Below are 12,118 nucleotides of genomic sequence, written 5' to 3'. Positions count from 1 at the left end.
TTTGTACCTAATGCTTTTTTTATTGTGCTTTTATATTGCATTTATCAGTTTATTATTGTGTACCGAAAGAGAAGCAATAGATAAAATACCCTAACCGCTTATCATTCCTCTGCAGTTATTTCTCAGCACAAAGTGTAGCCAAAAAGAGGAAGAACAACAACAACTGACAGCCAATTATAAAAGCAGCTCAACTAGAAACTGGAAGTATCACTTCAGCCTGTGAGAGAAAAGAAGAGAAGAAAAAAAGGGGGTTGAATAATGCGGTTGTGTCCATTTCCTGCTCTCTGCTGTTGTGTGCAACAGCAGAGACGACGTCCTGAAGAGTCAAGACGACACCCAGACGAGAGGACAGATGCTCTCACGGCTGCCCGCGCCCCGCGCCCTCCTTCAAGACTACCGCTGAGGGACAAGGACAACGTTTAAAGGGAACTATGAACCGCCGATCCAAAGCTAAAAGTGGGGACAGCGTCCCCAGCGCCCTGCTGAGCTCACAGGAGAACGACATGGTGCTGGACCTTCTAGGCAGAAGGTGTGCTGTAAGTTCTGGAGAGTGGGAGGAGAGGATGTAACATGAGCTACAGTATATACTGCAGGATGCTGGATATATTGATGTTGTCCTTGATGTTTGTCTGCAGACTGATACGTCTAGATCAGTGGTTCTCAAACGTTAACATTTTATGAGGGGTCCATTTGGAACCTCCTCAAGGAACCCAGAAGGTCCCTGGACCACCTTTGAGAACCACTGGTCTAATTTGTGAAAGTAAGTCCAGGCGATGTACTGTAGGCCTGTATCTATCGATTTTTTTTTCTTAGCTATTGGATATTCTATTGATTACTTTTCTGATAAGTCAATTCATCAAGAAGTGTGTTTTTTTTAGATAAATGCAAAAACAATTCTAATAATGTTTTCATAATCAACTACATCGATTAGTCTGATTCACCATTCACCAGAGTTACTTTCCTCTCCTTGCAACACAAGTTATTTAAGTTGTTACATGTATTACTTTCACAGTATACAGTATTTGAATACTTTCACTTGTCTCAAATCTTTCCTCTTCCGGTTGGTGGTGAAACCTAATCTCTACATTTCCCATGTGTAGGCAGGCCTCAAAGATGAGTGTGATAGTGTGATCACACAAGATGAGTGTGATAGTGTGATAGACTCTATTGCCCCTTCTTTCCGTACTACTTATTGTTGAATCTTTTCTTCAATTACATGCTCACTGCAGTTGGAGTGAAATACTGGGTTTTATTATTATTATTATTATCATTATTATGCATTGGACATGTCATAGTAATTCAACTCCTGCTAGTATATCTGTTTATTCTTGGGTGTTGCTAATATTAGGTCATCAAAACCAGCAGGCAGGCAGCTCTGGCAGGAAACAGTGGTTAAACAATTCTTCCTCTAGTAGTGAGAATTAGCCTGGTGTTGAGCACACACATTTCAGCAGAACTTGCCTTCCTGTTTACTGCCTAGAAGTTGTTGAGTTTAAGGCAAACAAATGCCTTCTGTTGTGGCAAACCTGGCAAAATAGCAAATCAATATGACAAGCCAGGCATGTTTTAACACCCCTGTAGTGAAGAATGTGCTTAGGGCACTAGCTGGTTTGGGTTGTGAATTGTCACTTTAAAATCCTCAGTGTGAGACGTAAAAAAGCAAAAAACAAAGATACAGTAGCATGCAGAATATTCAAAGTAATGATAGTGCTGTAAGATTCCGTAGATAATAGTTGAGATTATCATCTAGTTGGAGAGATATGATTGACTCAATTTGACTGTATTAAGTTTCAAGATCCCTGTAAGTCTGAGGAGTCATTCTAAGATATACCAGATAACCTTAGAGCAACTTTCACTTCTCTGTTGTTCCTGTTCTTGTATGTCTGGTTTCTCTCTGTATGCCTGGGGTTCAGTATACATTTAAATGAAGATGTGACGTCATGCTGTGACGTCACACTGGCGCTATGCCGGGTTAGGTGCTGATATCATGCGAGATGTCATGTCCTTTGTAACAACAGTTTTACTGGTCACTTGATGTTTTGTTTTTGTATTCTTAATGTCATGACACAGACTCACAAATTGACTTGCATGATGATCATAGACCTTAGTTATTCATTCTTTATTCTATTTTCATTTGATTAAACTACATTACATTAACTAAATGTCATTATTGTACATGATAAATAGATTCATAATGGGGTGATTTAAATATTGTTATTACTCATATTTTTTGTATTATACAATACTTTCAAGTGAAATTTATTGAAGTTCAATTAAATTACTCATTTGGCTGGTAAATGGTCTGCATTTCTAAAGCAGAGATATGTTGGTTTTATGGTTAAAAAATATTTTTAGAATTAGGCTTACAATTATGAAAAGATTCAGCTTAGGATCAGGCATTTAGAGGTTTGGTCTCGGGGTAAGGGTTGGAGTTATGCCTGATTTATACTTAGTTGCGCGCCAGTGTCATGTACCAAAAATAGTGGATCTAAAAGCTACAACATTTTTTTAATGTCATTCATAAAACATCTGTCCTAAAATGCTGATGTCCTCACAAGTGTACAATAGTAATTCAAACTGTGTGTGTATGTGTATGTGTATGTGTAGTCTCTAGCCACGTCAGTGGTGCAGCTGTACATGGCGTTGCCTCACAGTCCGAACTGTTGGAGTCTCCAGCACACTGCAGTGGCGTGTTTCGTCAAGGACAACCATCAGCGCTCCTACTTCATACGAACGTTTGACGTGAAGGTAATGTTAAAGGTTTCATGACGTTTAGTTTTACCACACATTAAAAGTCTTTGTCATGGTCCTTCAAACGTGTATAGAAGATTTTAACAAAAAAATCCACTCCATTGATCCATGGCAGGTGTTTTTCTCTCACATTTCTAAAGCCTTTTCAACTGCAATGAAATAAGAAATCTTTGCCTGCGGGTGTCGCTGGTGAGGGATTTTGCCTGTCAATCATCGCCTCTGCTCCGCCCCCCCCCCAAAGGAAAGGATAGGGGAGGGGCGAGGAGGAGAGTGGGCGGGATTAATCGGCTGTGACCTCACTGCCGAAGGGCCAAGCTCAGATTACTTTTCAGCCTAATTATTCAGAAAACCCCAGACCACAGAAAATCCACTGAATGTTCAAAGTTCAGATTTTTTGGGTGTAATTGAGGTCATAAAACCCCCAAAAAAACATAAAAAAAGTGAAATGAATGTCATAGAACCTTTAAAGCACACCACCGCTGTCCCTCGACTCTGACCATGAAAAAAACACTCTGCTGTTACACTCAATGCAAATCTTATAGACAATGACAGAGGGGCTGACTGACCTTTATTGATCCCACAGGGGAAATTCAGTACCACAGCAATGAAATGAAACAGGACAGATAAAGAAAAAAATGATACAGCTAGAAGTAAACTAAACTTAAAATAAATTGTAATAATAATGAAAAAGAGTAAGCAAGTAGTAAGAATGGCATACAGATGGTTGTTGTTGAAAGGTTAAAATATAAATCCTCTTCTTTTCACAGGCAGGAAAACAGCTGTGGGAACAGGAACTCTATGACGAATTCACTTATGACTGTCCCAACACATACTTTCACACATTCGCTGCAGACGTAAGCAAACGCCTCTCCATCTTCCCTTACAGTTTTTTGTTAGCAATGACCTTTTACTTGTGGCCTGGTTATTATGGCATTCTGTCCTGCATATTGATGGCATCGAGCATGCAGAATCTCTACACTACAAATATTATTCCGACTATTGTGTGTTTATCATAAATAAGTGTGTATGATATTGTTAATTCTAACACCATGCAGGACTGTCAAGTGGGCCTGAACTTCTCCGATGCACAAGAAGGTCAACATTTTCAAAATGTTGTCGAAGAGAAGATAAACCTAAGAATTAATCGCCAAGGTCAGCATATTTCTTTGTACTTTACTGTACATCAGCATCTTTAAGATTTATGTCTACCATATCATGTTATATGATACTTTGGCCAGCATGTTTTTCTTTCCTCTGATATTCACCACACTACAGATATCAATAAGTCTGCCCTAATATCACAATTCCAGTTCCCTTAACAAGTTACTTTATAAAGACATGCATGTCAGATTTTGATCAACGAGACTTCAGAAAAATACATGTTGGTTACCGGCAAAGTTAGATCGTAAGGCAACGTCGACAAAAACGTGCGTGATGTTCCTTTTCCTCCATGTGTGATGTTCCCTTGCAGCTCCTTTTAGCACAATTTAAAGAATCCTTTGAAAAAGGACCATTCTTTTTACTTGTTTATGGCTAAAGAACAAATAGAATTTTCTGGGAGGCACTGGATATTGTTAAGCAATCCCAAACGCTGGTTAATTTCCTGATATGCTTGATATGTTTCTTATTACAGTGAACACATTAGCAGAAAACCTTTCTTTTCTGGATGCATTTTGTTGACCATCAGGCCAGAGCGGTTCATCAGCCTTGCCTGCCTTGATTTATTAGTGCTTGCTGGTCACCGGGTGAGTCCCCTAGAGCCTCGGGCTCCTGGGCTCCTGGGCTGCAGCCTGCCGGGGGGTGTAAGGGTAAAGTACTTTAAAAGGTGCTAAATGCACTATTTACCATTTAGATCTCTTTTGCTACACTAGTGACTCTGGTTGGTCTGGGCACCTTTTCAGAAGGGAGCGAAACATGCGTGGCAGAGACAGCCTGTTCCTCCGCACGCCTTACGTCCTCCCTGTGGAACTCCCCGTCTGTCCAGCATTTCAACGAGATGCTTAAAATAACATCCAAGGCCAAAACAAACGTGTCACGGAATACTACAGTAACATTTGTGCCTTTCAATGTCGTAATGTGTGCCTGGATTTACAATGACAGGTACAATGGCCGAATATCACGGCTATTAATAGTATGGGAGCTATAAATATTCAGAGCTGTGCGTAATGGTCACACTGACATATTAATGACAGCTATTTCAGGCTGTTGCAGGTGTGTCCAGTTCCACAAAATGGCTGAGCATTCGAATACAGTACAAAACACTGAGCAGTACATTTGAGGTGTGGTCAGGTTTAGCATACTGAAACTGATCATCATCACTGATCATCATGGCTGAAACCTTTCAAAAACAATAGCAACAAATCACATGGCCAGTAGTACCAGTACTGGCCATAGCATGCAGGGGGGTAGCATGCAGCCTACAGAAAAATAATTATCATATGAATGGCCTGATTCAGGGTCAGGCCTATGCTAGGTTCTCTCAGCCCTATGTTTCCTCAGTTTATCATTGGAGGTAGTATTGGGCTTTTCTATGGATCTAGATTTACTGAACAAACAAGTCTGTCTCTTTAACATACTATCACCCACAGCAACTTTAATTCCACATTCATTTAGTCAGACTTTACTCTCCTCAGGTTGCAGGTAACATAATCATAAAAAGGAAATATAACCACATTCTCTGTGTTCTTCCTTAAATAAATCCACTGTTAAGGAAGAAGGAAATTATTATTATTACCATAAGCTCCCTAATCCTACCTTCCTTGTTCTTCCATTCCATAGCCGTCGCAGAGAGGAAGCAGCAGCGACATCTGCCGACACCCAAAGGTAAGACACAAATATAGTTGATGAACTTGTTCTGACGTTGAGCAGCTAAATTTGAACACGCATGTGTGACGCATTTCAAAGCACCATAAATAACATTTGTTTTGGATTTGAAATGTTGGTGGCGCGTGGCAGGCGTGTAGTGTGGTTCCAACTTTATCTTCCCCTTTTCTGTGGCCGTTCCTGTATTTCAGCCAATCTTCTGCGCTACTTTGTAATTCTGGACCAATCTATCAGTAGAAAAATCTTATTTTAGGGGTCCATGGCCTAATGCATAAAAAACACACAAAAATGGTTGACAAACACTATAACTAACAAATAACAATCAAACTGCAAGGCAACATGATGTGTTTTAAAAGCCCTGATGAACACTCATACAGGTGTTTTCACTTACTCTGCTGATTAGCCTTAGCCTGGTTGAAGCTGGGTGGAAATATGCTGAAAATGTTTTGATGTCACAAAACCTGTAGGCTTATAAGCCACAAGGTAAATTCACCTGCCATTAGAGGTGCAACATAACTAACAGGAGTGTGAGGGAGCTGTCAGACAAACCTAGTTTGTGCGGAAGAGGTTTAATGAGCCAGAGTATAACTGAAAACAACAGTAGTGTTCAGGGCCTTTAAGAAGGGACAATGCACATTCATAAATATTCAGCACAGCAATTCCTCTTTTTCTTTCGGCTAAGTCCCATACAGTATGTATGCATCAGGGGAAGCCACAGTGTATCACCTGTTTCCATCTGTTCTCTGCATCTTCCTCGGTCACTCCAGCCACCTGCATGTCCTCTCTCACCACATCCATAAACCACATATTTGGCCTTCCGGGCCAGGCCCGGATTGGCCGTCGGGAGGACCGGGACTATTCCCGGTGGCCTGCCTCCTTAGTGGCCTGCCTGCCTGTCTCTTTTTTTTTTTTCTTTTTTTTTTCATCAGGTCAGGCCAGCCAGCCACAGCAAGCGCAGCGCTTAAGTGCTGCAGCAAAAAAAATCAAATCTCCTAAACTCAGGCCAGGCCAGTCAGGCCTGTTGTGTGACTGTCACAGATGGTACATTTTTCAAGTGAAATTGCTGTAACTTAACTGTAAAGGCCCCCCAAAGCCTTCCAAAGGCCCCCAAAAATTTTCGCCGCACACGCGCGGTGGTTTGGGCGTATAACTCCTGGTCAGTTTTGGAGTCCCACTCCGGCCCTTCCTCTTCCCCTATAGTCCATATTCACACGGCGGCCATTTTGGAATTTAACATTGCGTTGCTGTGGCAACTGGGGTGGCATTTCATTGACTTAATGGCAATATGGCCGCCGTGTGAATATGGTCTATTGCCTGGCAGCTCCATCTTCAGCATCCATCACCCCTCATCCCTCCTCTGCACATGTCTAAACCATCTCAACCTCTTGCTTCAACTACAAACCTTAAAACCTGGGCTGACCCTATAATTTAGTAATTCCTGATTTTGTCCCTCCTTCACTCCCAATGAGAATCATAACATCTTCAATTCTGTCACTTCTAGCTCTGCCTCCCGTCTTTTCATCAGTGCCATACAGCATTCCTTTCACCCTTGCTGGTACCTTTCTGTCACAAATCACAGCAGAACGTTTTCTTCATCTTTTCCACCTATTCCTCGCCTCTCTTCCTCCACTCCCCATTATTTTCAGCACAGCAATTGAAACAGACAAATACATAAAAGCATACTCATGTGAATACAAAGGTAAAGGTTAATTACACATTCAGTGTTGGAATAGGAAATTTAGCGATACCACAATAGAATAGAAATACTAAAGCTGTTGAGTAAAATTGAAAAAAATGCTTACAGTACCCAAACGTATAAGTAGTGATCATGCATAATGTTCCATTTCACAATGATATGGTTGGACTGTAATTAGCATTAATGTGTTCATCACTTGAATGTTGCAGCTGGTAAAGGTGGGCTGATCTAAATGTCATTTATTTGCTGCTGACAGCTCCTTCCGTCACCATGGTGGAGATCCAGAGCCCACACACCCACAGCCCTTCATACCAGCATTCTGTTCCTTCACCTGTGACCAGCAAAAAAGACAAGAAGAAAGACAAGAAGAAAGACAAGAAGAAGAACAAGAAAAAGGGTGCTGTGCTGTCCAAAGCAGACATCGGAGCACCCAGTGGCTTTCAGTATGTTTAAGTTAATTATATTCTGGATCCATATTTATTCTTTCCATTGTCTGATGATCTCTTTCCTACATATCTCTGCTGTTTCAGAAAATGAAAAAAAGTGGAGTTAGGAGGTTTTGTTCATCATTGATAAGAACAGCTGAATGGACCTCTAAGCTCACAATGAGGTTCGAGGTCAAGTTAGGAGTCAACTCCGGTGGAGTTAGCTGGTTTAGCAGAAAATTTGAGGATCCAATGGAGTTAGCTGGTTTTGTCAGAAGCGCTTTTTAATGCTTTTCATTGGTTCAATATTTATTTTACCAACACACAGATGTAAAGGTTCAATGGCCCTGATTTATGGGGAAAAAATGCAAAAGCGTCAAAATGGAGTTAGCTGGTTTCTGCCGGACAGCAACGATTATGAGAGTTAACCACTTAGTAACCGTAGTCCCTCAGGGCTCAATACTTTTTTGTTTTCTGTTATTGCGGGGAAAGCTTTCGCTGAAAATAGCCGATGGACAAGCTCACAACGCGACGCATCTGCCATTTTCAGCGAAAGCTTTCCCCACAATACGGATGCTGGGGTTTAATTTGATTTATCTCTGAGTGTACAAATGGAACCAAATGGTAGAAGGACTTAAACCCTTTAGACTAAACTGGACCTGAGTTGGCTGGCTCTGTACTTGGACCGCTTTTTTCTGTCTACACCAAATCTCTTCGTCATAAATAGCTGATGTACAAGCTCACAACGCGGTGCGTCACTTCGTGTAGATAGATCTGCTATTTTTGGCTTATGTTCCTCCCAGAAATGAAATCTCATCTCACTCTTAGACCGTGTCTCCTTGTCACTAATTTCTCACTACTCTCTCTCTCTCTCTCTCTCTCTCTCTCTCTCTCAATCTCTGTCAGACACGTGTCTCACTTCGGTTGGGACCCCAACAACCCGGACCCTGATCTGATGAAGGTGCTGTCGAGCGCCGGGATCGACGCAGCGATGATGAATGACGAGGAGACCTCCAAGAAGGTCATAGAGGTCATCAATGAGTTTGGAGGCATAGACGCCTTGAAAGAAGAGGCCAGCAGAGGTCAGACTTCAGCATCATCATGCAGATTTGATTTGATTTTACCTAGTACAATTACACTATAACTACAGGAGCGGCTGTAGAACGCGCTGAATATACCAATAGGCCTATGAAGGAAAACAGTCACGCTCGTAGCCACGATGTAAGACAGTTTTATTTTAATAAAACTCTCTTGCATCGTGGCTACGAGTTTGTGACCGCTTTCCACCACTATAAAACTAGCACATCTGCAGTGGTTGGTAAAGGGGGTTATTAAGTTATTTGAAGCAGGATTGCACCGGATTGGACATTAGATTTTTATTGTAGTTCGGACATGGTGGCGATTACCTCTCATCTACCGAAGAGGACACAAAAATGACGGATTGTAGCTTTAAAGGGCAAGACCACTTTGGTAGAGGTTTGCCATGATGTAACTCCAAAGGTGGGCAAGAAATAAAAAATAATTGCTCCATTGATTAGAAATTGATAATTCAAAATATGCTCCCCATTGACTTACATTGTACGGTAAAACAGCTCTCAAAGTCACTATTTTAGCACGTAAACGAACGCAAACAAAGTTGATTCAGACAATATAGAACATCACCAAACCCAGTACCGTTTTTTTTTAAATAAAAATGTCAACTTCCTGTTGATTTTGCCATTTTTAATAAGTAGAAAACCTGGACTGGATCCGCGGATCCGGATCCAGATCTTCAAATAGTAAAATCAACAGGAAGTTGACATTTTTATTAAAAAAACAAACAGTACTCACCACACCTCATTGTGAGCTAATATTTCCTAACTTGTTTCTGTGTGTTGTTCTTCTTTTTATTCTGTATGTCCTGTTAGGGCCTCCACCCCCGAGACAGGGGCCCCTCCCTCCACTGCCTGGCCAAGCCTCATCGCCTGCCCCGCCGAGAGGAGGTGGCTCCCTGCCACCTCCTCTCCCAGGCGGCCATCCTCATCGGCGCCAGACCTCCCCGCGTCCTCCTGCCACGCGAGGAGGGCTGCCTCCTCCTCCCCCCTCCACCACGTCGTCTCGGGGCGGATTCCCACCCCCGCCTCCAGCGCACTCCATGGCCCCGCCGTCGCCGCCCGCCGACCGGTTTCCACCGCCGCCGCCCGACGACCGTTTTCCACCGCCGCCGCAACCCCCCGGCCCCGCTTCCCACGCCGCTCCTCGCCCCCCACATCCCTCTGCACACCTTCCTCCTCTTCCGTCGACTCCCAGTCCCGGCAGAGGTGGACCTCCTCCTGTTCCGTCCATGCCCGGCAGAGGCGGACCTCCTCCTGTTCCGTCCATGCCCGGCAGAGGCGGACCACCTCCTCTTCCGTCGACGCCCAGTAGAGGTGGACCTCCTCCGCCTCCTCCTGCGTCCACGCCCAGTAGAGGTGGACCTCCTCCTCCCCCTCATGCGTCCACACCACCCGGCAGAGGTGGACCTGCTCCGCCGCCACCACCCCCACCCCCACCCCCGCCGCCGACACCTGCCCCGGTCCACAGCACCGAAGATTTCCCTGCGCCTCCTCCTCCTCCTCCGCCAGCAGGTGGCGGTGGAGGTGGAGGTGGAGGTGGAGACGGAGGCGGAGGGAGAGGAGGCCTGCTGGAACAGATCCGCCTGGGGAGGAAGCTCCAAAACGTAAACACACCTCTTGCTTTCTTTTCCCCCTCACCATCTGTATCAGTACTTCTCAAACTTTTTCATGTCAAGGTCTCCCAAATGTATACATATTAGCCCACGGACCCCCATTTCAAAAGATTTGGCAGGGACCCCCAAAAGAGACAATTCTTAAGGCTGTGGCAGTCATTCCGAACCATTTTTATTTCAAGGAACCCAATTTGATATGCATTAGTGGGCCATGGACCCCCATTTGATGGCATTTTTAATCTCTGGAACCCCAATATACAGTGTAAAATCTATGTTAATCTAACTCTGGTTCCATTTGTACTCTCTCAGTTACAGACCCATGAGGGTTCATTTGGTTCCTATCAATCATTTAATAATAAATAATGGATTTGATTTATAATGCACTTTACATTTGTAAAAATCTCAAAGTGCAATAGGCAGTTGCATAAAAAGAAACATCACACCATTAGAAACATCACACCATTACCATTTGACTGGGGACCCCTCAAGGACCCCTGGGGGTCCCCGGACCCCACTTTGAGAACCAATGATCTATATAATGTCACATTGCAATTGTGCCAACAGTGTTGTGTGTGTGTCCTCTAGGTGTCAGTGCGTGCTGAACCGCCTCCAGCAGCTGCTCCAGAGGGAGGGGAGGGCATGGTTGGAGCTCTGATGCTGGTTATGCAGAAGAGAAGTAAAGCCATCCACTCCTCTGGTAACTATCAACCAATCACACTTGAACACATTTCATTCAAATACATAGCAATATGGATCCTGATCCCTCATCAATCTACTATAGTGACATTTCTTTTAATTGATTGATTTTGGAGGTGAAAACCAGGATGATTTCAATCAGTGGTGGAACAAGTACGGTACTCAGATATTATATTATAGAAATGCTCTGTTACAAGTACCACTGCATTCAAAATGTACAATTCAAAAGCATTAGGACAAAAAATATGCTTAAAGCACCAACGGTGAAAGTACTCATTATCCATTTCAGAATAATAAATACTACTTTATTGGACTATAATTATTGATGCATTAATATCTAGTTAATGTGCCCTGTGATCAATATAGCCGTACCTTAATCTATTATGATACATTCAAATTAATCAAAGGTAGGACATAAATTAAATAGAGTCAGTAGAAATGTATTTTAGTACAGTACTTGAGAAAAGGGCAAGGCACTTAATCACTTTCCACCACTGAGTGGGGATTGGAGTGAAAAGGTACCCAGCTGCAGCGCGCACGCACACACACACACACACACACACACACACACACACACACACACACACACACACACGGCACGCAGCAGATGTGTTGTGAGGACAAAGAACAGGTAGACTACAGTAGCAGGAGGCGAGTACAAAGAACCACAGAATAACAAACAACAAACAAACAATTAACACAGGCTAACGAGAAAACACTGAATACACACCAGCTGATGAGACACAGCTGGACTCAGTAAAGATCAGACCTCCAGAGGTCCTTACATAAACATGTTCTCTTGTTCTCTTTCAGATGATGAAGAAGAGGATGAGGATGATGAATTTGATGATGAATGGGACGACTGATGTAATTAAAATGTTCTTTTAATGTTCTTTATGTTTCATCGAACTTAGGGGAACACTGTGATTGATTGTGTTTATGTGTTCTTAACTGCTAATTTAAAACACTGAATTGCTGTTGGATTTGTCAATTAAAGCTTAATTCATTGCAGACTGGATT

General features: G+C 42.9%; 1 protein-coding gene across 2 annotated transcripts; it reads left to right on the top strand.

The window, feature by feature from the left end:
• The first annotated feature begins 302 nt into the window (after positions 1–302).
• wasa (WASP actin nucleation promoting factor a) lies at positions 303–12,109 on the top strand. Of its 2 annotated transcripts, none has more exons than XM_080444987.1 (10): positions 303–536; positions 2,608–2,748; positions 3,519–3,605; positions 3,807–3,903; positions 5,530–5,574; positions 7,527–7,713; positions 8,602–8,777; positions 9,603–10,393; positions 10,988–11,099; positions 11,912–12,109. In XM_080444987.1, exons 1-10 carry the CDS (start codon positions 432–434, stop codon positions 11,962–11,964), a joined length of 1,794 nt encoding a protein of 597 aa, XP_080301113.1. In that variant the 5' UTR covers positions 303–431; the 3' UTR covers positions 11,965–12,109. The 2 variants fall into 2 exon arrangements, with proteins under 2 accessions (XP_080301113.1, XP_080301114.1); XM_080444988.1 differs by having other exon boundaries at positions 414–529.
• The last annotated feature ends 9 nt before the right edge of the window (positions 12,110–12,118 follow it).

This window comes from Gymnoscopelus braueri (assembly GCF_963280865.1).
Source record: "Gymnoscopelus braueri genome assembly, chromosome: 12".
Classification (NCBI taxonomy): Eukaryota; Metazoa; Chordata; class Actinopteri; order Myctophiformes; family Myctophidae; genus Gymnoscopelus; species Gymnoscopelus braueri.
The sequence above is the reverse complement of the archived record's forward strand: the minus strand, read 5'-3'. Positions and strand labels throughout refer to the sequence as shown.

Coding starts and splice junctions, on each gene's coding strand:
- wasa (XM_080444987.1), top strand. CDS start 432: ATGAACCGCCGATCCAAAGCTAAAAGTGGGGACAGCGTCCCCAGCGCC. Junction 537..2,607: donor TTCTAGGCAGAAGGTGTGCT/GTAAGTTCTGGA, acceptor GTGTATGTGTAG/TCTCTAGCCACGTCAGTGGT. Junction 3,904..5,529: donor CCTAAGAATTAATCGCCAAG/GTCAGCATATTT, acceptor TCCATTCCATAG/CCGTCGCAGAGAGGAAGCAG.